The sequence below is a fragment of the Venturia canescens genome, chromosome 8, assembly GCF_019457755.1.
Source record: "Venturia canescens isolate UGA chromosome 8, ASM1945775v1, whole genome shotgun sequence".
Classification (NCBI taxonomy): domain Eukaryota; kingdom Metazoa; phylum Arthropoda; class Insecta; order Hymenoptera; family Ichneumonidae; genus Venturia; species Venturia canescens.
Genome location: NC_057428.1, coordinates 18,463,675 through 18,489,471, shown reverse-complemented (window position 1 = coordinate 18,489,471; position 25,797 = coordinate 18,463,675). Strand labels below are relative to the sequence as shown.

Sequence of the window (25,797 nt, the reverse complement as noted above, 5' to 3'; positions counted from 1 at the left end):
ATGAGTGAGGATAGCGAACCAATTATAAGTAATGAAAGAAAGTTCAAATGACAAAAATTCCAATGAATTGGAAAGCATAAAAAATGTTTTCCAAAATTTAAAAGATAAAATTGAAAAAGCAATGAATCAGAACGAACCTCCAGTATTGAGTGCCACTGAAAAAGTACGTTCGACTGTTGTGTCCCCAAACCATAGCACCATCAATTTTCTTAAGCTCCTTGGGAAGCCCGATCGAACTTATGCGTTGCGGATAGCCAGGCATGATATTGTGGCCATGAAATACGTAGAAATACGCTCCGATGAAGAAGACTATTTTTTTGTCGAGTCTCTCGTAAACGGCGTCCACGTGATCGATGTCTTCGGGAAGATTGAAAAGACGCGTTATCTCCGCCGGGTAACCTTCGTAAAGGCCGTTGTCTCCGATCCTCCAGAGATACTAAAACCAATTTAACATCAAGCTCCGGAACAAAGCTCAGTTAACATTCAGGCGCAATTACATCGTGACGTCCCAACGAAAACGAGTCGATTTTTTTCCACGAAACACCTTTTTCCATAATAAAAATCAACGAAATGTCGCGTTAAAATTCGCTTCGTTATCAATGAGGGGAAAAAAGTGTTTTATGATCAAACTTTTCTTGAGCTTCTTCTCAGAGCACGAGGAACATTTTAACTTTAAGAGAAAATTGCAGTCGTCGCGACCTCGTTGCGAAGTTTACGTTCAGAAGAATAGTTTGCAGGAGTCAAGCCTCAAAAAAACGCTCCTTACCGAGGTAACCTTTGACCTCGGCCTTTATTGCATTCGATTATTCTTCTACATTGTGATAAAGTCTTTTATCTAAAAAACCATTCCACGACCATCCAGGAACGAAGTTTTTGAACGTTTGATATTCAATACCAATGAAAATATTCGTGTTCACAGTTGTAAATGGAAAAACTGTTTTTGCTGTAAGAGCCAAGGAGGAGGAAACCTGCCTACAGAAGTTGATCAAGACTCCGAAATCGGATTGGCAACGACAACGAACTTACCCTCCCTTTGAAGATGTAAATTTCCCTCCTTATAACACTAATAGCGTCGTAACTAGTGTCACATTTGTCAGGAATATCGTTCCTGGGCGTTGGTCTATAGCGATGGCTGTGTCTGTAGGTGGGTGCGACAGTGGTGCTGGTAGTGCTCGGGGTAGGATGATGTCTGTGAGGTTTTCGCGTCCTCGGTGGTCGATAGTCCGGCCTCTCGGTTCTGTAGTCAGGTTTTATGGGATAACGATCGCGAGGTCGTCCGTACCTGTCGTCGGGATAGTGATTGGGTCGGGTCGGGGGCGGCCTCCAGGCTCGGCGACTCGTGGTCGTTCTCTGGGTCGTCGTGGTGGTCGTGGTCGAGGTTGTGGCCGGCGGAACTTGACCGCTGGGGAGATTCGCCCACAATTTTTCTTCGGAAGCACCTGCCAACGGACGGGGTTCGAAACAAACGTTAAACGAAACTGAAGTCAGTTTAATGGAATATTCGAATAAGAATAAAAATTCAAGCGACCCCGTGAACGGGGAAAAAAGCTCTGATAAAATGGGGAGTAAAGGCCTGAGCAGGTCGGCCAGTGTCGGGATGCGTTTGCAATCTCGTTGGATAAGCACGGAAAGCTTCTCGAGTTTCCTCGTTGCACGGAGGGAGCTTAGCGGTAAATCACAGCGAGGTCTCCCGAGTCGTGTCGCCGATTTTTTATTCGCGCTCGACGTTCGCAGCTTTTTATTTTCCAATCCGATCCGTAAATTCGCTCGATTTCCGAGCCCTCACGATTCTCTCGGTGCTTTCGCGTCGAAAGTACGAGCCAGGATAATCGTGCAGGCTCCCGCAATGTCAACCCGTCAAAATTTCATTTTCTCGATAAACATTCCCCCGATCTTTGAACAACTCGTCAAACGGTATGCCCACTTCCAGGAGCCCCGGCGCTCGTACTGACCATACATCTGCTCGATTCCGTGTCTGTCGTCTTCTGGGAGTTTGTAGTCCTTGGTCAGGCCTTGGTACCAAGGATACATCAGGGCGCCGCGGACCGAGCTGTGGGCCAAGCCGAGCGAGTGACCGAACTCGTGAGCGGCGACTGCGAAGAGGCTCGTCCCTGAAACCAAATAAGCGAATTCATCATTCGACAGTGAAAAATCAATGAAAATAATCAAACTCGTCGAGTTGCTATCCGGAGCTTGACGTTCGACGTTGGAACGAAAAACTTTTAATTAATCGATGAGTTTATGGAGGAAAAGGAACTATTTAATCGAGAGAAAATTATGATTAATCAACGCTCACGGAAGTTGGACAGAAGTAGCGGGAAAAATGAGGATCCGGCGAAAGGAAATGGAGGAAGATGGCGAGCGTGTCGTGATTCGAAGCAAGCACGTGACGCTTGTCCGAGAAGGAGGCGTTGAGAGGTTTTTTCTGGGCGATTGCCAGGACGATTGGCGCGGCGGATACTTTCTCGCTCGTTTTCAGCATCGCTTCCTCAACTCTTTTGTTTCTACGGGGGCTTTTCCAATAAAAAATCTCTTTTTCCCAATTCCGTAGTGTTTTCTTCATCTTCCACTTGTATTTCGGTCGTCGCAGCAGCTCGTTTTTTCCTATTCGTTCTATTCCGTCGTTTCTTGCGAGCGTTTAAGGCTCGGAGAGGCGAACGAGTTTTTCTCCTTTTTATTATTTCAATTCGGATTTTCTCTCGAATTCCACTCGATTCAACGCGGGACTGTCGGGTCCTCTCGTGCTTCCAAATGGCCGTGAAGAGCGCGCTCTGCTTCTTCGATTTTCGTTACAGTTTACCCGCGCCAGCAGCGAACCGTCGAGAGCCAACATGTCCCGACGTTTCTCCCCTCTCCCAGGCTCCGATCAAAATGTTTGGAACAATTGGCAAGCCAGGGAGAGAGACAAAAGCTCGCCGCTGTATCCAATAAAATAATATTCCGGCTCGCAACGCTTTCCGCGCAAATATTCCGCTTCCGATTCACCGGAAAATACGAAAGTGTATAAATATGACTCGGAGCAGCGCGGTGATTCGAGAGGAGCAAATAAAACGGAACATTACACACGAGACTCGTGTTTTTCCCTCCCATTTTGTTGTTGCCTCGAAATATTTGAAATATCGAACTTTGGGTAAAAACGAAACGAGCTTTTGTGAATGTTTTTGCGATTTCTCAGCGCTTCGAATAACTTTTGAAAAGTGGAAAGCTCTTTAAAAAGGGCACGAAAAAAGTGGGTTTTTTCCGGAATTCAACAACAGAGTCGTTTGCTCGAGCGATGATTTCGTTTCTCCTTCGCTTTCCTCGGAAACTCCATATTTAGAGCGCACTTTTGGTAGATCATCTTCCCAGGACCGTTCTCGTTATGAAATTTAGGAAATTTGAGGGTGCAACAGGATCTACGATGCGCGCCGCGTTACCGCGGAGTGCGGAGAGAACTTCTTAACGAGGAAACTTGTTCCTCGCTGGAACGAGGCGGGCTCGGTGAAACTGATGCTTTTGCTTGTACGATCCGAGGACGAAAGGCCGAAGGGAGTCGGGGCCACGAGGCGGTACTTGGGCGAGGGCAACCGCGCGAGGTGGAAACGCACGATAATCGTGAGTCGCAGTTCTGCCATTTCCCCTCGTTTTTTCTCTGCTCTCGAGGGTAAGAGAAATCATTGGGCGCGACTACAAATTTGACAATTAAAATCCCCTCGAGGATCGAACCGAGAGGCCGAAGAAAGCTCGGCCTCCGCAGCGTATTCGAGAGACTTTGGGCGAAACTTCCGCATTGAGAATTCACGTAATCCTCGAATTTGCCGAGCGAGAAGCGAGAAACGATAATCGATAAAGCGTTTATCGGTTTGAGAAGAGACTCCGCGGTGCCCTGGGACGAGGCCAGTTTTCTTTCTGACCCACTTGGCACCGTATCAAAAGTGCACGAGTACCATTTCTCGATTTACTTTGTAACGGCCATTGAGAGATAGGCGCACCAAAGAAAAGCAGAACTTTATTGGAGTAGCGGCGAGGGGCAAATTGACGCTCGAAGCTTTGAGAATTTGACTGAAAAATAAACGCCCAGTTTGGCATGAACGGGCGGCGAAATTCCGGATCCCATAATCGTTTACCGAAGAGTGTCCTGGGACGAGGAAAATGGCTGTAGGAGCCGATAAAAAAACCGCTAACTGGCGTATCCCGAGGGGAACTCAACTCGATACTCTCCGGGGATGACTCCGAGGAATCGTAGGAGGAAGAGGGCGAGAGAGAAAAAGAGGGAAAAAGAAAAGGACGGAGCGGAAGCTCCGGCGAGGAAAATTGTGCTCGAGTTTCTCGGAAAAGCCGATACTTCGACGGGGCTCCCCGCGAACGACGAACTTTCCTCTATTTATTATATCGATCATCACCGCCTCGTCGCCGTTTCCTGAGAAAGCTCCAGCCTCTCGCGCTATATTGAATATTTATTCCGCGACGAGTTACCCGCGGACGAATTCATTTGCGAAGCAGAGCCTGTCCGCGCGACAGCGGAGATTCCTCAACCCTCCCCTTAAACGGCGAATCGTGTTTTCGCATTAATCACTAATTATTGATCATTATCGAAGGAGCGCCGACGAAGCTCGCTCCCAAGCTCCGACAAAATAATGAAAAAAGTACCACCTACCTTCCTCGTTGCTGTCGTTCTCCAACAACCATATTTCCTCCTCGTCGAAATGCGCGTCGCCGCCTCGATCCCGGCCGGGGAAAAAAGCGTGCGCCAATATCTGGCCTCTGCCATCGAATGGATATCCATCGCCGTGATAACCCCTGATCAAAAAATCAAAGCAATCTGTCAAAATTCACCCTCCGATTAGCCCGAGCTGTCATTTTAAATCCAGAAAGCGACGTGCTTTTGGGGATTCGTTCCAATTTGAGTCATCCGCGGATCAGAGACTCACCGTTTCGGAGGGGGTTTCAAAATTTCAAAGGACTCTCGAGTACAAATTTAATCCCTTTTTAAGCGTTTTAGGACGGACGGAAATAACTCGCCGTAGCAAACTTTTTGATAAGTTTCGAGGACGTTTTAAGAGGACAAAAACATCATCCACAAAGTCTGCGAAATTCGGATTTTCACGGCACGTCGAAGCGATGCTCTTTTTCTTTAGCAGCGTTTCTTTTTAAAACTCGCTAAAAATATAGAATTTCGCTATTTTTTTAAGGAAAATGTATGAAAATGGAGAAAATACATTGGAATTTTCGTTTCCGACAATAATTACGATCTCCACATTGCAGCACGCAGCTGCGAGAAACTTCGACAATCGACTTTGCGCATGAGCCATGTACAAATAAGTACGTCTCACACGAAAAAATGTTTTTATACTTCTTGAACGTTATTTCCGTCTATCCTAAAAACATAACCGAAAACAATAGATTTTTTTGGCTTTTCAAAGCAGGTCCCCCTTCAAGGGCTTGTCGGCGCGGTTGTTTTTGAGCTTTTGGCCATTCCGTGCACGAAACACGCGAATTTCCTCAGCGATTCGGAGCAATTCGTCCGAAAGGCTGTCGAAGGTAGAGGAAAAGTATTGGGAAAGGGTGAAAAATGTTGTTTCCTTTACGAGAAGTGGGTGCGAAGATCGCAGTAAGACTCAGTCGATTCGTTGGTTCCTCGCTGGCGCGCGGAGGCCGTAAAATAATGGGAAATGCTGTTTGGTGTGCCGTTGAAAGAAGGGTTTAAACTAGCGAAAAGGGGATTTTCGGTGCAACAGTCTTCTCAGCTCGGTAAGCATACAAATTGCCGAGTTTATCGTGCCAGACGAGCGGAAAGTTTGCCCTCTCGCTTTCCCTCCCTCCTGCTCCCTTGCCCCGTTTACTTTTGTGCAAATACCGTTTTTTTATAACCCCAATAAAAAGGCTCTCCGATATAAATAATGGGAGAATGCGAAGGCGCCCATTAAGTGAGATATTCAACCGAAATTAAATTACAAATGCAAATTGTGCGTACAGTGAATAAAGCGGAATTGAGTAACAGTTGAATCGAGTTGGGATAGGCCAATGGAAGGCGATTAATTCGAATTTCATTGGGCGAATGAGCCCACTGAACGGCGGCGACCACTCTTCGTCATCCGCCCATTATTTTCGTTCAAAATTTCACCCGCCTTTTCCTCGCTGCGTGTCTCTCGACCCTCGTAATTCTCCACAAAGGAAACACAACTATTTCCGATAAACTTTCATTCGCTCCCGCGCGCGCGCGCGATATTTGTCTCGCAGCTCCGATCGAAGGAGAAACGAGCTCGCAACTTTGCCTCATTATTTCACGAGGCTTCTTCATTCTTTAAGGAACAAAAGGATCGAGAGCGAGACAGCGCACAGGCAAGAGGAGCCAAAGGAAAAAGTATTAGAAACAAATGCACGCGGAAAAGCGCATCCCCGAGCACATATTTCTACCTACAACACCAAACTCACAGTCTCCTTCGAACTCTCGCTCGCGAGAATACTTCGCAGAAGTTACACGCTCTCCATCTGCGTCGAGCATCAACTAGACACCGTGCGAACCGAATTTTTCTCTAGCTTCGAAATGCCGGGCGAGATGCTAACGGGAAAGCGGGGCTGCTACCCCGACACTCGCCGACGAACGTCCACGGATTTCGGGCAGTCGTAAAAAAAACCCTCGCCCTGGTTTTCTCGTGATTCGAACCGTTTTTACGAGAAAAATCGCAAATATTTTTGCACGAGATTCCGGACGTAAAAAAATGTAAAAAAGTAAAAATAATTTAAAGAAAAGTTCGTTTTCTATGAAAATGTGGGTTTTTCGAAAAAAATATTAGTTTTCGTACGAAAACCATAGAAATTCGACCTTTTATGGTCAGGCTCGCACCAAGTGCGAATCCGAAAGTCCGTGGATGCAAAATGCCGGCAAATATGGAGCAAAACGATCGCCATGAAGGGCCGAATCGCGACAGTTGAGAAAAAACGTGAAACTGCGGAGAGAAGAAAATTGTAAAAGCACTTGTAAATTCGAACGAAAATGTGAATTTTTCGAGGCAACATTTAATGCTGAAAAGCGACGACTCGCGAAACGGCGAGCGAGTCTCGTGCAGTGAGAAAATAACGTTTGGAAAATCTTTTACGAAAAATAGGAAAACAGCAGTGAGGGAGTGAAAGGCTTTGTGGATGGCCGGCGTAAATTATAATTTGGAAGGCAGCAGCTCGGGCGAACAATGGGCGAGTAATTTGGCGCGTTGTCCTCGGGGAGTAGCGATGGTCAGAGGGAGGCTGTGCGGGGTTTGTCTCTTCGTGCATCGCACGCGCGGTTTGTATACGACTCGGGGGTTGCGATGCATCAAAGCTGCACGTACCGTCGCTCGCCGTCCGTTCAATCTCCGCGGAATAATTTCGAGAGCGTCGCTGATTTACCGGCTAATAGATTGGAGCGAGTTTCGCGAGTCGTTTTTTCGGGCTTCGTGCGAGCTGAGATCTCAATTCGGGAGTTTATCGATCGATTATTAACCGGAATTCCATGAGCCGTTGGGTTGTTCTTAAAATAGTGGAATCGCTGGAGCCCCCAGCAATTTTTTCATTAACGAAAGTCCCGCAATTGGCGAGGAAATTCTGCGAATAATTCACCGAAAATGGGCGCCTTCCGGGCGTTAATTCGAGTTAATATTTGAGAAAGTTGTGCCCCCGCGGCGGCCTGAAAATCCTCATGATCGTTCCAGCTTCATTGCACTCGTTCTCGCACAATTCTCGACAGTGAATTAGCTCCTCGCTCCCTGCTCCCTCTTTCTCAATCGTGCGCACGGCCCTCGCGTTGAATTTGCGTTCGAAGTCTGTGAGTTTCGCAAAGGCTTTGGGATCCGGTAATTCGCTAGCCACGCGCTATTGACGCTTGTAAATTTCAAAGAACGTAGAAAAATTGAAAACTCTCGGGAACACAAATTTCATTTATTCCTCCGCGCGCGCGCGCGCGAACTAACGGCTGGTCTCGGAAATAAATAAAAAGTTTCCCCATCCTCCTCCCATGTGAAATGACGCGACACCGGAAAACCCGGTCGCGCTTACACTTACCGATAGAAGTAAACCAATATGTCCGCCTGGTCGCTGTTAATCTCCTGGAAGGTCAGCTTCGAATTGCTCGCCCAGAGATTCAGTGCCTTGCTCAGCTCCCGCCTCACGCCCCCGGTCTCCAGGCCGCCCGGCTGCTCCGTTCGTAAACTAGAAACAATCACACGAAACAGCCGTTCACCAAGATTACTATAAACGCTGGTTCGTGCTCCGCTGCATTTATGGGGCTCCTTAAAATTCTCGACGTTCTCTCAGCCCCCTTATTTTTTCGATTCAACTGTCACAACCGACGTTAAATTTGGATTATTTTATTTTTACTATTTGCTATTTTTAACTAAAACGGCCTCGAAGTAAGCGCGCAATTATAGACAAAAGCAAAACTTCTCGAAGTCGTTTAGCGCTCGACGCTCAAATACTCGAAGCTTTCCTTCACGCCCCTCCGGACGTGACACACAATTAATTGGAGCTTCGATCTCGTTCGTCGCGATCGCTCCGTTCTATTAGAGCTTCCGCTTATTTGTTCAATTTTACTTTCGTTTCATTTCATTTTCAATTCAATTCATTGTCGAATCTATTCACATTTTCCTTGTCAAATTCACTTTCGATTTAATTCTATTTCAATTTATTTTTCAATTTTCAGTTCTTTCAAACTTTGAGCCCGCAAATCGCACGCGTGCGAAATAAAGAGCTTATAAATTAAGTGCTCCCGCAGCGTAAATGCATCGACGGCGAAATATCGACGAGCGCAGTAACTTTTCCAGAGGGAAATCTTTTCATTAAAATATAAATAAAAAAAAAAACAAAATTCCGGTTGAAAGATCGCGATTCCGAGAGACGCTAGCGACGCGCTCGAGTCGAACGAAACGAACGAAAACGAGCGCTTGCAGTTTGCCATTTTTTTCATTTCAAGAATCACTCGTGCGCGTGCACGAGTATTTTTTGCAAATTGCAAATTGCTTTTTTCGTTGGACCCCAAGGTTGGACGCTTCAGCGTCGCGATAAGGAAAAAAGTTGATCGAGAGGAATTTCTTCACCGCGATAATGTTCAACGAAAACATTCGTAAAAAGCGAGTAAAAAGCGAACGAACGGAGCTTCGCGCGGCCGTACCCCGTCATGTTGAAACAACGAAATATCACCGGAATCAACTTGCTCATTTATTGATCCGAAGGATAATCGTTGGGTGAATTTCATTATTGAGATTCGAGCAAATATTGACTGGAACAACTGCGAGGGGTAAACAAACGAGCCGGTCTCGGGCGATCCGGTGCGCGGATCCACGAGAACTTTTCATTATTTAATTTCACCAAAACAAACTCGCGTTTGGCCCCTCAAACAAAAAAATAGTCGATCCCACAAAACTGCCGTTCGTCAAGGCACGTCGAAGCAACGAACACCCGTTTTTCCCCAAGCACGATTCTCCAGCCGCTGAAAAAATGGAGTAAAATTGAAAAGCACGCGTCGGTATCGAAGCAACGGGAACTCGGAGGCGCGAGCTAGAGGCGCGCGGTGGGATGAGCGGGATGAAATTAATGCCGGAGACAGAAGGACACAAATGAAAAGTCAACTGGCAGGTGAAGGCTGGTGAGAAAAAAGGAGAGAAAAGTGGCCTCCCACACTCCGCGCGTTGGTACGAAAAAATGTAAAAAAATGTGTAGGCACGGAGGAGGAAGTTGGCAGGGAGAATTTCCGATGCGTCGAGAGGAGTTTCGACGAGGATTCAACGTCCCGGAGCAAGCAACGGGGAAGCGGGAAGAGAAGAAGAATCGTGTGGAACACGGGATTCGTCCGGTTATTTCTCCGGCATCTCATTGTTCGCGGAGTATAAAAGAGCGAGTTGTTCTCGTCGGAGGGCGGCATATCGATGTATATAGCGGCTGGAGAGGCAGTCGGTGGCGAGGGAGGGAGTCGCGGGAGAAAACAAGCCGGAGAATGTGAAAAATTCAATGTCATAAAGGCGTGAGTGAAAAAGTTATTTTCCCCGGACGGTTTCTCGAGCTCCTATGAAAATCCCTTTTCAATAGTCCGTGAAGCACGCAGCGCGGAGTGATGCGAGACGCGCGATTTTATAATCCAACCGTGCGGAATATGGCGTCGGAAAACTGACGATGCGGATCTTCGTTTCGAGGCGAAGTACTGGACACGCGTGCAGGGAGCGAAAACCCGAAGAAAGTAAGAAACGGGAGCGGAAGCGCGGAGGCCCCTGAAATCTGATCTCGTTCCGCAGGCCTCGATCAATCGTCGAAGAAAAAATCTAGAAAAGGTCGAAGGAGGAGAGTGAGTCGCGAGAACGCGAGTGAGTGACGTGTGCGACGATCGATCGGAGCTGTCGAGAGATTCGACGAGAGCGTCGAGTGCGCGAGGTCAATCACAGGGGCGCGCACCCCCAGCCGAGTGATCCGTCGTGCATGGGATTAATACGCGAGAGATGCGCCGATGATACACTCGATCGGATGGAGAGCGAAGGAGTTTCGACGGTCGAGAGTGCGTTCGATCGAGTTCCGACGTAATGCGCGTTAAATATATGCAGGAGGAGCCGGCATGTGGGGGCAAAAATGCAGGGAAAGAAGAGTGCGAGAGCGAGAAGATAAATTGAATCGCGCGACTACGTTTCTGCGTGCACTCGATCAAGCTGACGAGCTCTCTCGCCGCAGCGCGGCGATCCTGCCCGTGACACAATGCCGTTTCGCTATTATAGGATCGAGAACTCTTGACCAAACTCGAGTTCTCCTTGGCCTCTCGCGTCCTCTCGTCCGCGTCAATGCGTTTGTCTTTATCAATATCCGCTTGCATATCCTGCTGCTGCGAACATCGCTCTCGAAGGCTCGTCGACAGGGAGCGCATTGTCAGGTCGCCCCGTTGACGCGGGGCTGCTTCGGTTAATCATTTCGTCGAGTATACCGAGATGAGATCAAGCTCCGGGGAGATATCGAGTGGAAATTATTGTCTCCGGGCTTGTGCGTCCTTCGCGTCATCGACCGTGAGCGATCCGCTTATCGAGACTCTCGTCAACAATATTTTTCCCGATACCGCCGCGCACTCGGTGTTCCTCGTGTTTTGATGCCTTCGCGACAAGCCGAGATGCTGCGCGATCGGCAGCTTAATTGGCAGCTCGCAAAGTTTCGTTCCCGTTGTTTCTCGTCGTCGGATCGCGCGTCGCTACGATTTTCAAGAAACTCTCAACCCTCCTGCGGAGTCTACGAATAACTTGACGTTTCTAAACCTCCGGACGGATCCAACGAGCCGGAAGATCCGAGTGCGCTGAAAACTTCACGTTCGACTAGCTCCGAGGAAGTTGGAGCTCTCTGTTTACTGGATCGAGAGGACTCGAATTCTCATTAATTCTCAGTTACCAGGACGATTTCAGGCGCTTCGAATCGTACTCTCATCCGACGCATAACCGTCCCTCAATCCTCGTGAATTATAAATCGCATGCTACAAAATAAAAGGACCGACGCCCTCCGCACTCGGATTAATACGCGAGCTCGGAGCAGTGGGAAATTCCGGTGCAGCGGAGGCGAAACTCTGGATTAGAAAATCTGGCTCGGTTCGCTCGTCCGTGTGTTAACGAAATTCCCTCGTATGTACGCGAGCAGAAGAATCGTTGACGCTCGGCGATGGGGGAAGTTAAAAGCGGAGCAGAGAGAACTCGATAACGAACGAGGTTTATCAGGCCAAGAGAGCCTGTAAATTAATCGGAGCGCCTCGAATCGACTACGCGGATATTCGAATTTCCACGAGCTCCTCTTTCTGGCATTATCGTCCCTCCGCCGTTGCTGCTTTTGTCGTTATTTTCTAGACGCAGCTGAAGCGGCGTCCCTCCCCGATGGAAATGGACTGTCAGCCACCGTCCTTTCCGTGAGTCTTGTTTTTACACCGCGAGCTCCTCTCGCCCAGAGGCCCCGACCTCGCGCACGTAACGGCAATCCCCTTGAGCAGACTACAAAACATGCACGGAATAACGCAGCTTCGTCCAGTGAATAATGCAAACTGGAGAAGCCAATTCCGAGCTGGGGAAACCAGATGTTTTCAAATGAAAACCACCGGCTTGATGAGCTCGGAATCGCTCGAGATTCTCATTGAGATTCAGAGCCAATCGGTGCCTGGAGCGACAGAAATAACTGCTAATTTCGAAAATCTCCTTCTTCGCTATCAACTGGAAAAATGGAGTCAAAGGATTCTCGCTCTCGTGCTAGCCTGCTCGCACCGAGCTCTTTCCTAAAATCTATTGAATCTCGCTGGAAAACGTAAAATCGTGTTTCGGAACCTGAGAAACGTCAGTGAAAACTCGATATTTGAGTATGCGAACCGGAGGACCGAATTTTTGGAAAAAAAACTGTAAAAATAATGGGGCGGAGTCGAGCGAGGCTCACGAGGAATGAAAATATTGTTGAAAACGTTTTTAGAAATAAACTTCCAGTGCGTTGTTAACCCTCTCAGACCGAGACCTATTTCGCGTTGACGGTAAATGATTCCCTTCATAATTTTATCTCGAAATACTTTCTTGTTTCCGGGGAGCAAAATGAGGAAAATTTACGAATGAATCTAACACCTAATACCTTAAATACATCGTATCAGCTTCCCTTTGAAAGGAAATAACGTTCGGAGAACGAAAAATAATGTGTACTCACTTTTCTTTTGCGATAACTAAAACACGTTTTCATACAACGCCAAGTCAACATGAAACGCCGACTTCGTATTGATATTTCGACGGGTTAAAGCAGTTTATCTCTTGGTTTAGGAGTTTCCATGGTGCAATCTAACCTTGATTGATGGAAATAGGCAGTTAGAACCCCGACCTTACTGACCGATGCAGTTTTATTGGGCCTGGAAGCGCGTGTTGCGTAGAAGCAACATACACTCCGGGAGGGTTAAAGTCTGCACTGAGAAAACGAGGCTGAAAATTCTGGAGGAAAGTACCAGGAATATACGGGACAGTTATACGTACTGGATTGCAGCATTAATTCGAAGAGCAGTAATAAGAAATTTTCTATCCACCACAGTTAAGAGCCTTTTTCTCTAAAAGCATAGTAAAAAATGTTTTCAGTCACTTCAAGTGTTTATATTGCAAAGTATGCTCGGGCAACTCTGAAAAAAACTATATTTATGGTTAAATGTCACACGTATTCGGTGCAAATTCGTGTATTTGTCATAGAATTTACTTTGCTGACAGTGAAAATGTGTGATTTGCAATAAATTTCCACTCATCGGTATACGTGCTAGTCTGGCACGATGAATGACACTCGAAAACAAAAAACGAAATATAGTTGCATCACTTTTTGCTCTGCACATAAAGCTATTTAGAATAGAAGGGACGAAAAATTGGAAAATTCAAAAAATATCATGCCCTTTGTAATATCGGTGGGTAAATACTTGAAAAATTCTTAAAAAATTATCTATTCCTGAGTATAAAAAGCGAATCCGTTTTCTCCACACGTGCGTAATGAAATGATCGGAGGGAAGGTAGTTGGCGTAAGAATATGCACGGAGACGACGCTGAAGTTTCCAACGTTGGAGTCCAACGAAATGAATGAAAACAAAATCATACATCCATCAGTTTTTTATTTCACGAATCGTAATTGTGTAGATTGAAAAACTACGAAATATAAATTCGGCAGGAAATAAATTGGAGAATTGCTGGAATTATTGAACAATTTTTTAGATCATTTCGTTGGACTCCAACGTTGGAAACTTCAGCATCATTGCACGGAGAGACTTTTATACGAATATTTCGGATGAATTACGTGGAAAAATTTGCTTTTTTGTATAGCAGCGCTCTTCTATTACGTTTCACCAAAGTCCACAGTAATTTTGATGCCGAAAGCAGTTCTCTCGAATTTTACTATGTACGACAGGCGAAATTTAGGTCTGTGACATTCCTACATCGAACGATGTATCGATATCCGAACGTCACTCGTGTCTTTGGTGAAATGTTAAAAATTGGTGGATCGGAAAATGTCGAAAATGTTTGTATCGTTTTGTCGCACCGTCCGAAAAGAAGTTAATTTTCTTTTCGACAAAGATTTACTCGACAAAGTCCGCTTATATGAGCGAAGCGATTGCTTGAAATTTGACTATGTGCCAGTAGTTAAACAACGCCTCAAATAATTGGTGGGCGCACGAATTTAGCCATGTTATTGATCAAAATTCAGTGCGGTAAAAGAGAAAATACGAAATTATGCAATTTTTCGTATGCACAGAGATTGCTGCGTTATCTCCTAAATTTTAATCAAATCATTTCATTATTTACTATGTTTTTTATCAAAATTCGCTCGGTGTGTTTCATTTGTGATATAGTACAGCGCGTTATTTCATATGAACCGTGGTGGTAATGGTTCCCCAAACTTTTGCATTATTTGACACACTCCGCAGCGATTATTATAACAACATCGATACGGTCCGACGTTCCTATAAAAACATAGTAATTTTTGGTATAAAGTCTCTCCGCGCGGAATCCAGGATGTCTATAATAATAGGGAGCGAGAAGAGAAGGAATGGACAAACGAGCTTGGACGAGGAGGCGAGCGGGGGGGCCGGAAACCGCGTGGAATTTACCGTCTCCGCATTGTCCTTACACTCGACGTGACGCTATCAGGCTTAATCCCGGCTATATGCATGCATGTATTTACGTAGATAAACGGGGGGAAGCGAACGTGGATAACCCGCTTCTCTCGAGGCGGAGGATGGATCGCGTCGGGGTTGTTTACGCGAGCGGAGCGAGAGGCGGGGTGGAACGAGCAATTTCGAGGCTTACGTTGAGGCTTGCCTCGTCCTTGCGTTCCGCCTCGTCCGCAGCTTGACATCGCTCAATTTGGGTACGGGGCAAAGGGCTCTGTTGACATTCGGAGCTGTGTATAGTCGAGGGTGGCTGTGTTCGCTCGTCAAATCTCAAATTTCCCTTGACTTCCTGACCCGGTTATCGCCGGATGTCGTTTGCTCCGAGGATCCCCGTGGTCGGCGCGGAACAAAAGCGTCGTTGGGCTCGATCAACGAGGCAGTTCCGACCTCGACGTTCCTCGGTGACGAACTTCTATACATATGCGCGCGGCTTCGCGACGTGCACCGAGAGATAAAGCAAGGGGGGAGGAGGGACTGCGGGGAGATTTTTTACGGGAGATCGCGCTCGGCGGATCGGGGCGAAGTAAGAAACTTGTCATTTTTACCGCGAGTTCTGCTTCCTCCCTGGAGATTTATTCGGTACGTGAGAACTGGAGGTTTCTCGCAGGCCGGTGTAGAGCCTCGGGGATTATGTAAATTCTTATTACGGAAGACGTTTCTGTTCGTGCGGAAGTCGGCCTTGCGCGGTAGGTAGAAAAACGGGGAGTATTTCGTAGTTGCGGTCGCGGAGATTTTTGCCGAGCGGTACGTGCTCGAGGTGACGCCAGAGCGCGGGTAAACCTGGCCTGAATCCCCGATGATCTTCCGCCCGGAATCGACTCCCGGGCGACAAACTTCCACGGGGAGTCCCCCGGCGATTGGCCTTTCCAGGACGCCCTGCGAGCTTTTTCGTTGCGGTAGAGGCTTTCGGGGCGCATTATCGCAGCAATTAAGCCAATTAATCGCTGCGAGTGGCGCGCGCGGAGCCCCCGGACTCGGTGGCTCGCGTCGAGGCGCGCGCACGCGGTAATTTGCCCCGAGCACAAAGAGCGCGTTTTTCCACTCGCACTCTATTTTCACTCGGGCCAAACTCCCTTATGGAAAATTTACGCTGGAGCCGGAGCGAGTGCATCGAAAGAAAGTGTGTAAATCGGATTAAAGGAGGAGCGAAGGGTTATTAAGGTACACGCCGGATATTAAAAGCCGGTCCAACGGTGCGCCGAGTTTATTAATTTAACTGGGAAAGGACGGGGCGATGCGATGGCGAAAAAAACGCATGCACCAGCGGAGGACGGGGCTGACATTGGGTCGCCTTTTTTCAAGGGCTTTCGAGCCTCCCACGCTCACTCCCCGGCTGAGCTTTAAGTTGCCAATCTTCCGACGTAATCCGGCGAGGGTCTTCTTCGGCGTTGGAGGAAATGTCATTGGGGAGATAGGCGTGCGGAAAACACGAGGAGAGAATCAGGGATGAGTCGACGGGACGACGACGTTAGTGCGCGCGTCTGGGTGGCTTCCTAACACGAATTACTTCGCCCTCGCGAGTGTCCTCGCCTGCGCTCCTGGGTACCGGGAACCTCCCCCCGGAGCCGAGAAATATTATTACTAGTATTGGAAAATAAAAACGCCGAGGGGAGCCCCGGAAGCCTCTTTTTATCGGTTTCCGGTTATCTTCTGCGTTTCCGCAGGCCTTAAATCCACCCTCTCGCTTCCGCAAATACGCTTTACGAGAGTCCAAACGTTTGAAGGATTCGTCCCAAGGGGCAACATTTTTCGTCCACGGGGCAGGGGTGGATCGAGCCGAAATCGAATTAATCGATGAGCACTTTCCTCGAGCAGTCGCTCCGAATCCGCTCGGCGCATTCGGCGTCGGCCGAAGCGCGGTCGATCGCATTGAAGAAAGCGCTCGTTTTTAATTGGCCGGGAAGTCGCGACATCGAGCCGGAGTTGAATTAATTAGCGCTTTTCCTCCTGGGAGCTTAGTTTGGAAATTGGGGCTTCGCGATTTGTTTGATTGCGCGGGCTTCGCTCGCGGTGAGCGCGCCCCGCTCTGGCATCTCCTCGACTATTTTTCCTCGAGTGGGCTCTCCGCTCGAGCGGCACTCGAGGCGCGTCTGAGGCAAAACTCGCGAGGATATTCCAGCGCGCGCGCTTCTCAGGGAACGAGAAAAAGAAATAAGCGTCGAGTGTGGCTCCGCTTCCCTCGCTGCCGTTCAGGCACGTAGGGACGTGTCGCCAGAGCAGAGGAAAGAAAAGCAAAAGGCGAAAGAGCGCGTCGTCTCCGGACCTGCGAGAAGGCTCGCCGCCGCGACTGCTTTCCCGCGCCGAGGAAAACTCCATTGAAAATAAACACACACGGCCGACGGAAGTGCGCTGCGCAGTTCCGGGAGACTCGACTGTGCTTCCGAGGGACCGAGAACCAGGATCGATGCACTTTCCGCATAGCCCCCGACGTCGTCAACGGAGCCCTCTTAAAACGCGCCCTTTCTCCTCTCCGTGACGCATCATAATAAAGTGACTCGGGTAACTAGAAAACTTGGGAGAAAAAATTGGATGTGCGAGCTCCAGAGGACCGAGCGCCCCTACGGAGAAAGCTCGACTCCGCTATTTCATTGGACTCATTCGCGATTGGCCTTCGAGCCTCGCCGATTCGCTTTCCCGAGTTTTTTCGCGCTCCCAACGCCGGGCACCGAGACGAGGAGGACAGAGAACAACCTTGCAAACTTCGGGGCTAAATCAACTCGGAGAATCCTCAGAATTGCACGAGGGAAACACGACCGTTCTGACAAACTCCACGCGCCTGTTCATCATCGCGCGAGGGACGGTGGAACAAACATTCCCGGAGGCGAGTCGACGCGATAAAAAGACTGGGAAGTGGATCGAAGAGGGAAGAGAGCCGCGCAGCTCCCCGCGGATGGATTTTACTCGTTCTGCGACTGAAAATCAAGACGCTGAAAGGGCGCGCGAGTTCCGCGAGCTGCTGCGATACCGCGGCGGAAGAGCCGAGGGCAGGGCTGCGGGATTACTTCCGCAAAGCACCCGGGGACCAGGCAGAGAAACGGAGCCGAGGGGGGCAGCGAGGAACTCAAATTTTCAAGAGCATCCTTCACTTTCGGGCTTTCGAGACACAAACTCCAGTCTCGGAAGCAGGCCGGAGGCGATCCACGCATTTTTCTCTATTTTCCATGATTTTTGCTCCGAACACGCGGTAGAAAAATAACGCTGCGACCACTTTGAGGAAGCGGAGAAACTCCTCCGTTCCACGGCTTTCCTCAGCAGCGAAAACCCCAACAATTTTTATTCAGCGATCCCATTTCCTGGTTCGAAAGTTCCACAGAACCGCTCCGGGGGCTGTGCAGCGGCGTTCCTCGTCTTCCAAAAACCAGAAAGTGAAAACCTCAAAAGCCAAATTCATTCGCCCGTGTCGACGGACCCGCTGCACAGAATTTCCCAAAGCGCGCAGCAGTCCAATTAGCTCGGCGCAGCCCTGATAAAAATAAAAACCGCCTGAAATCGAAGGGAGCTGGAAAACCGGGGAAAAAAAAATCGAGGCCCGTTCCTCGCGAAATAAACTGCGAAACGTCGGCCGCTTCTGCGAAACCGGTGGAAAATAACGGCGAATAAAAAGATACGAGGGCAGTTTGGCCAGAAGTCCAGTTGATAGCAGCGGCGTTGCGATTGCAGAGATAAGCGTTGATCCCCGGAGCCACGTTGATAGGAGCGCTCACGTTCGCTCACTCAAAAAGGTTGTGATGACCGCGGAGGCCCATTATTTCGGATGGGCAAGCATCACACCCAGGTTGAGTGAGTAAGCGTGATCGCCGGGTTGAGCGTCGGAGCCTCGAGTCGCGCGATCATCTTCCTCGCGGTCCTTAATCCCGTCAGGCTGTGGAGCGGCGGCGGGGACTTGCGATGCCAAAAAGTTGAGAGCCGCCTCGTATCTGTTGCATCTTGGATGGAAAGTGCTCGGTTTTCCGGGACAATTAAACAGCCGAGAGGGGGCATCGGTCGGAGGCTTTGAAGCAAAACCGCTCGGCGAATTCTCGCTCGACGTGAAAGTAACGAGAGAATCGAGTCAAGGGAATCGAAGCTCGGGCCCGAGCGAGGAGCTCTCAAGTAATTAGGTCGTGTCTAACGTGGCTAAAGAGCTCGTAAGTGCTCTCCGTTCGACCGGCTCGTTGCGACACGTCGTAACTGCGAAAAGCAGGGGCGCGCTATGTCTCGGGCTTCGTTAAGTGCGATCGAGAGCAGCAGCAGCAGCGTTTCGGGCCAAAGGTGCGTCTTCGTGTGTGCCGGAGCTCGAGGCGTCGGGGGAGGATCGATCGCTTCGAACGCGCAGGGAGAGATCGTGTGCGTGCATCGCGAAACCGATGGACGCAACGGGGAGGAAAGCGCCGAGAGGCGAGTGCGGGGAACACTCGCGAAAGGAGTGCGTCGAGCTAACTCGCTCGAATTGGCTCCCTCCGCTCGCACGCGTTTTATCACGGGGACGAGTCTGCTCGTCCCGGATGATTGTTCGAGAGTGCACAGTGGCTGGGTCTTAATGACGAGAGAATGCGAGCCACCCGAACCCCGGGGAGGGAATCGCGCCACGAACCCCCCCACTCGAACCAGCCTCGGCTTCGTCGCGCACGAGAGATGGAAATGCGCGTAAACGGACATACAAAAGCATCACGCAACGCCACCGTGACCAGGGCGACTATGTGGAACGAGTCAAAGCCACTGATACTGCTGCTGCTCTGCTCGACTCGATGTCGCGCTTCTAAATAGCTCGTAATTGCTTCAATAAAACGATTAGCGAGTCCGAGCCACGGTTTCAACCGAGACGAGAGAAACAATTTCCATTCGAACGCGCGCCCGTATGCGCGTACTCCGAAGCATCCAAAACCATTTGCGAATTGATTCGAAAGCCTCTTTGTCGAGAGTCGCAATACGGAAGGGAACACGGAAAACAAAGCTTTTGGGGCTTCGACGAAACTTTTTAATTAACGGGCCAATCGAAAGATCGACTTTTTAGGTGCCCCATTTTGGGGGGGGGGGGGGGGGGGGGGACTTATTCTCGCTTCTCTTGTCATTTGCTTCTGAATTAGTGATTTTGTGGAATTCATACAAAGTTGACAAATTCATGATGAGAAATGAAAAATACGTTCGTTTCCTTCCAGATTTCTGCTCTAGCCCCGTCGACAGCTTCTTCTGGTCCGACCCTCTTGTTCCCGAGTTCCGTACACACGCTCGGTGATGATCCTCGGAGAAAACTTAGGGAGAATTCCATTGATAAAAATGGCACGGTACTTGAGGAGGGTTTGTTCAAAGATTTGCTTTTCGACTGAATCGAAATTACTTGGTTTTGCTCATGGACCAGTGGAGGGAGGGAAACGCAGGAGGGAACGACGATCAGGGACGATCGCGCGGCATTTTGAGGGGAAAAACTTGTTCTCAAAGTTTCGCTCAATCCCGCAAAACTGAAAATCAAGCGAATCTAGTTTAATCTCGAAAATGAGTATTATTTTCAAAGAAGTTTGGGAGCATCAAAGTTCCGTGAAAAAAGCTCCGCTTTGAGGATTATTTTCTGTATAAAATGAGCTCTGGAAGAGCAATGCAAACAACGCGCTTCGAGTCCGCGAGCGCAAGCAAGGGAGTTCCCGAGTGTTGGGGGCGAATGTCAATCGAACGAATATGAATTTCATTTTTAGTGGATCAAGAGCTCCGGGTCGGTTAATCTCAGTCCCGAGGGGGTTGAAAAAGTGATGAATCCTTGAGCCGAGCGGCGAAGACGCTAGGAAAGGTGAGCGATTCGGAGTAGAATTGGATGAAAGCTCTGTTGAAAGGAGGGAAGCGAGGATGTTTGGTTTGTCGACAAATAAAAGGAGAAAGCGAAGGTTGGAGGGCGGCGAGGGGGAGGCCCGGAAAAGCGTCCATGCGAAATGGAACTTATCCGATGAAACGTGAGCTGATTCGTGAATTCGCGACCGGGTTTCACGATCGACTGCTCGAATTCGAAATGCGACGAATCCAATTTGAATGCACAGACGGCGCGGCCGGGGAAGGGGGGCCCCGGGAAGCGGGCTTCGGAGGTCACAGAGGCTGATGCTGCTCGGCTCCTGAATCGGGAGCTTGTCCTATCTCTGAGTGAATTTATTATCGAGCCCTCCGACCCGGAAATACGGACTATGATCGCGGGAGGTGCGTTAACTGTTTACCAATCCGACGAGCCATTATTCGCTCGCTCTTTCGAACTTTCGATGGCGCAGCGACGCGTGCGGGGCCGACCACCGAATCCTGGGGCTTCGGCACCTTTCGTTATTTCGTCATGGACTTTCCCTCATTTTTTTCGGGCTTTGAATAAACGGGAATCCCGGACTGTTGCGGAACTGCGAGGCTCTCGCTTTCTCACTCGAATTTCAGTTCAAGGGTTTCGACCATCATTTTGGATGACCTCGCTCCGGAAACTGAGACGAAACAGAGTTGGAATGAAACCGATCATCCTCGAGAGGGAAAAGAAATGCAAAAAAATCGCGAATATATTGAGGCCCGAACGATCGTTTTTTGTATGGGCGGCTTTAAATTGATGTCAGAGTTACTAATTCCAAATTGTAAATCAATTTTTTCAACTTATATTTTGCCGAATGAAATTAACACAATGCCGAAATAACCAAATGTGAGGTTACACGAGTGCTCCTTACCAATTTCGTAATCTTTATTACTAGCAAAACCTTCGTTACATACTTCGATTTTTTACTCATACGCCTCAAGACGAACCCTTTAAGGTGTTCATTTCGCATGAGCGTATTTTTCGGTGTCTCAAATTGGGGCACTCGAAAATCGGACCGACTCCCAACCCCTGAGAAGTCGCGGTTACCCAGGAAAAGCTTCTGCTTCTGCCACTTTTCCAACTTCTATCGTTAATATCTCTTTTAAGGATTTTTCTCGATCTTCTCGTCGCTATGGATTCCTTAAATTTTTTTCAATCCGTGAGACAGTTTGTATCAGGAATTTAGAATTCTTTGGTATACGAATTATTTAATAGAAATGTGCTGACGATGGAATCTCCGTGAGCTCCCGTATAAATTTTGCGATTTTTCAAGTTTTCATTCTTCATTAAATATTCGATAATCGGAGCTGAAATTTCGCCAATTTATTCGCATGCGCTTTTACTTTACTTCAATAAAAAATCACTCATTTGTAGAATATTCGGGTTCGTGATAAGAATACCTTAAAATTTGATACGCCTGTGAGTCGACAGCCGTTTAAACTCTGTCTAAATTTCAAGACTTCTTTAAGGAGGGTGGATGACGAAATCAAAATAATCAGAACTTGATGAAATTTCGTGACAACATTCTTTGGCATCAAGTACACGAATACATTTTTTTTCAAATTTTTTTACTACACGGTTATCGCATAATTGAGCGTTAAAGTAACTCCTGTACTGCATGCTAATCAAATGAGTGATAAATTTTCAAAAAGCTTTTAGACCAAGTTTATCGTATCGATTAAACTTACTGTTAATAGATATGCATTCAAGCCTATTTTATTCATGTGAAAAAACATTAAAAATTATGATTTTGCAAAACTATCAACCGATAAATGCAAATTTCCATGATAACACATTTTCGCAGGTATTTTTCAAAGAATTATCTGTATTTTTTAACCGATTTTATTGCACTAAGTCTCATTTTGTACATTTTTGTTCACCACGTAGATTTTTTCTTCAAATTCATTACTTCAGAAATGATAAATGATAAAGTTTCTTCGCTTAATGAACAATTGAGCTGCAGCAGTGAAACGATTAAGATAAAAAAAAAACTACATGGTGAATTCGTAGAAAATCAGTTAAGAAGTAAAATGAGACTTGTTGCAATAAAATCGGTGAGAAAACGCAGATAATTCTTTGAAAAATGCCAGTTAAGATGTGTCGTCGTAGAAATTTGCATTTATCAGTTGATTGTTTAGTAAAACTATCGTTTTTCATATTTTTAAACGTTAATAAGATATCCTGTAATACAAATCCACTAACAATGCGTTTATCGGCATGTTAAACTTGGTCTAAAAGCGTTTTGAAAAGTTAGCGCTCATGTTTGACTAGCGCGCAGTACAGTAGTTACCTTAAATCGAAGTTCTCATGCACGAGATGTATAACTGTGTATGTGTAAACTCTATGCTTAAACGCGTGAACTTTAGTGTTCAATTACTCGAGAGCTATGTGATAGAAAAATCTAAAAAAATTGATATCGTCTTATATATTTTGAAAGAATACATTTACCAAATTTAATGAAATTCTTAATATTTTTAACATGCTTTAGCATAGCAACGTCGTGTCGTCGGGATCCACCCTCCTTGAAAAAATCGTTTCCTGCACGAAGAACGCTAAAGCGAACGAGAATTGTAGAACAAATGAACGAGATTCTCCTGGAAAGTTTTCTCCTCCCAGAGTCCCGTGGCTCGTCGATTTTGAGCTGAATATTCTTAGGATGAATCAGAAAATAGTTTCGATACGAGAAAAATGTACGGATCGTGTCTTCTCTAGAGCTTGTGACTCCGGACAAGTCGAAGGAGGAGTCACGCTCTCTGTGAAAATGTGTACAGTCATGCCAGTATTAACTGGCGTCACATAATTCAGTGACTCGGTGTCACACAACAGAGTCTTCGCAAAGCCGGGTGGGAACGTTGAGGCGAAAAATGACACGCGATGCCTGGATTTCGCGTGTTCGGAGCTGGGAAGCGGTTTCGTAATTACGAGCAGGGGATTCGTTTCGACAGGGTCCCGAGGTTGGAGCTGCGTCGGGCGAATTTCGCTACGAATTATCCCGGCGAAACACGCTCGTTGCTTTCTCTTTGAAAGGAGAAATGACGAGAATGTTACGCACGCGGAGGGCTTGGGAGGGCGATTGTTGTTCGAGCGAGGGAGGGAAACGAGCGACAAGCGTCGGGGGCGAAGTACGCGCGGACTTTGAAGGCCGTGATAGCGCGTCGGGGTGTGTTCCCTTCGGCTCTGTCCCTTTGGAAATCGACGGAAATTCGGTGCGACATTAGGCAAGGAGTTTCGTCGTTTCGAGAGTGGAAACGAGCCAGCGGGGAACCGGAGGCGACCACACCTCGAGGGCGCAGGACTCCGAGGCTGAAAAACCGCTGGAAATCTTCCTCGGCGACGTGAAAATATCGAAAGTTTGTAAAGTGGGGAGCAGAAGCTGGGAATCGAGGGGAAAAGGATCCCCGCCGATGCGCTCTCCAAGTTCGGTAAGTTTTGGTACAGAGATCGGTAAACTGCGGCGGGCTCGCTACCCCGAGCAAACCGATTGAGAAAATGTGAATTTCAATTCGGCGCTAATGCAAATAATTTTAAGGATCTTTGTAAACTTGCCATCTGGAGTTTCCTCCTCGAGCTTCCTCGAGTTCCACGGAAGTCGGTGAAAGCGAGCTCGGCGGTCGGAAGATCTACGGCGAGAGTGCGAACCCCAGGAAGTCGTCGGCGCGCGACTCGCTGCCAGCTTCCCCGAGCGGAGCTCGTGCCCGAGGGACTGTTCGCGGCACGAGCCGCGCCGCGCAACTGACTCAACCAGCCGATCCGAAACCAAAAAGCCTTTTCCATCCCCCTCCCCTCGGCCCTCCCATCCTCCTCTCCGCTCTCTCTCTCTCTCTTTTTCCTCGTGTGCAAAGACACGGGCGTGTACGAGAGAGTCGCGACTCGAATTTTCTCGGTGCTGGTAACTGCGCGCTGTTCTCGGGTTCGCGTTCCTTTCAATCGCCACCCCGTTTTTGCCCCCGAGCCCCGCGCCGTCGAGCGGGCTTTCGGATCGCCTCGGAGAGGGGCGCGCGCGTCGGCGCAGCATCCGATCTTGGAGAGTAGAGAGGTCGGAGGGCGCGGAGCGTCGTTGCTTCTCGGCGGCGCACCCGAGAAAGTGAGAAAATGCAATCATGGGCGAGATAAGCCCGGAAGACCACCGACTTTCCGAATTAAAGAAACTCGAAAAAAACGCCTCGCACGGAGATCGAGCCGCGGCTGCTGTGCAGCCGAACGTGCCGCTTCCGGGTTCGTGGCCGCGCTCTCTCAAAAGCGACTATTCATGACGACGGCGGATTCAAATTTTCAAATTCCCTCATAATTACGGGAGCGAGGGGCTTTCACGGGTCCGGAAACTCGGTGCTCGCTCGAGCAAATTTTCACGACGATAATGACCACGACGAACGATTTTTCCAGGCCTCGGGAACCGGAACTCGCCGTTCCCGGGTTCAGGTCCCTCGGCAACTCGATTTTTAAGCATTTTTCTGCAAATTGTGTCTCTCCACCGCGTCGGAAATAAAATAACAAAATCTAATAATCCGGTGGCGCGAGGCCTGATCGAATTCGCTAAAAAACGCCTCTCGCTTCCCTCCCACGCCGGCACTTCTCAGCTGATAAAAGTGACTCTCGTTCCATAGAAACTTGCGACTGAATTATTCTGAGATAAAACAAAATATGCAATGCTGAAAGCATATTCGATTACGGGAACCACAAAACTTCGAGGCAGACGACCGAATCTGGAAAAATATACTGGAAATCGAAAATTCCAACTCTGAGAGTTGCAATTTGGAAATATGCTAGAAATATACACCGTGCATGCATTCCCGGAATTATTATAGTCGAGAAAACAATCGACGAAAATTACATTTTTTCAACTCTTTTACTGCATGCTAGTCAAATGAGTGCTAAATTTTCAAAACGCTTTTAGACCAAGTTTATCGTATCGATTAAATTTACTGTTAATAAATATGCATTCGAGCATATTTTATTCGCGTGAAAAAACATTAAAAATGATAGTTTTGCAAAACTATCAACTGATAAATGCAAATTTCCATGATAACGCATTTTCACAGGTATTTTTCAAAGAGTGATCTGTATTTTTTAACCGATTTTATTGCACTAAGTCTCATTTTGTACATTTTTGTTGACCACGTAGATTTTTTCTGTAAATTCATTCCTTCAGAAATGATAAATGAAAGAGTTTCTTCAGATAAAAAAAAACAGATTAAGATAAAAAAAAAGCTGCATGGTGAATTCGTAGAAAATCAGTTAAGGAATAAAGTGACACCTGTTGCAATAAAATCAGTGAGAAAACGCAGATAATTCTTTGAAAAATGCCAGTGAAAATGTGTCGTCGTAGAAATTTGCATTTATCAGTTGATTGTTTTGTAAAACTATCGTTTTTCATATTTTC

General features: G+C 47.8%; 1 protein-coding gene across 1 annotated transcript in view; it reads right to left on the bottom strand.

Annotated features, from left to right (window-relative positions):
• Mmp2 (Matrix metalloproteinase 2) overlaps nucleotides 1-25,797 on the bottom strand; it is a 44,053-nt gene that overhangs the window by 1,634 nt on the left and 16,622 nt on the right. Inside the window, exons 5-9 of the mRNA XM_043425699.1 lie at nucleotides 8,017-8,163; nucleotides 4,637-4,779; nucleotides 1,953-2,111; nucleotides 1,027-1,439; nucleotides 138-436 (exon numbers count right to left, since the gene is read on the bottom strand). Coding sequence (XP_043281634.1) covers nucleotides 138-436; nucleotides 1,027-1,439; nucleotides 1,953-2,111; nucleotides 4,637-4,779; nucleotides 8,017-8,163 — 1,161 coding nt within the window. The remainder of the gene's footprint in view (nucleotides 1-137; nucleotides 437-1,026; nucleotides 1,440-1,952; nucleotides 2,112-4,636; nucleotides 4,780-8,016; nucleotides 8,164-25,797) is intronic.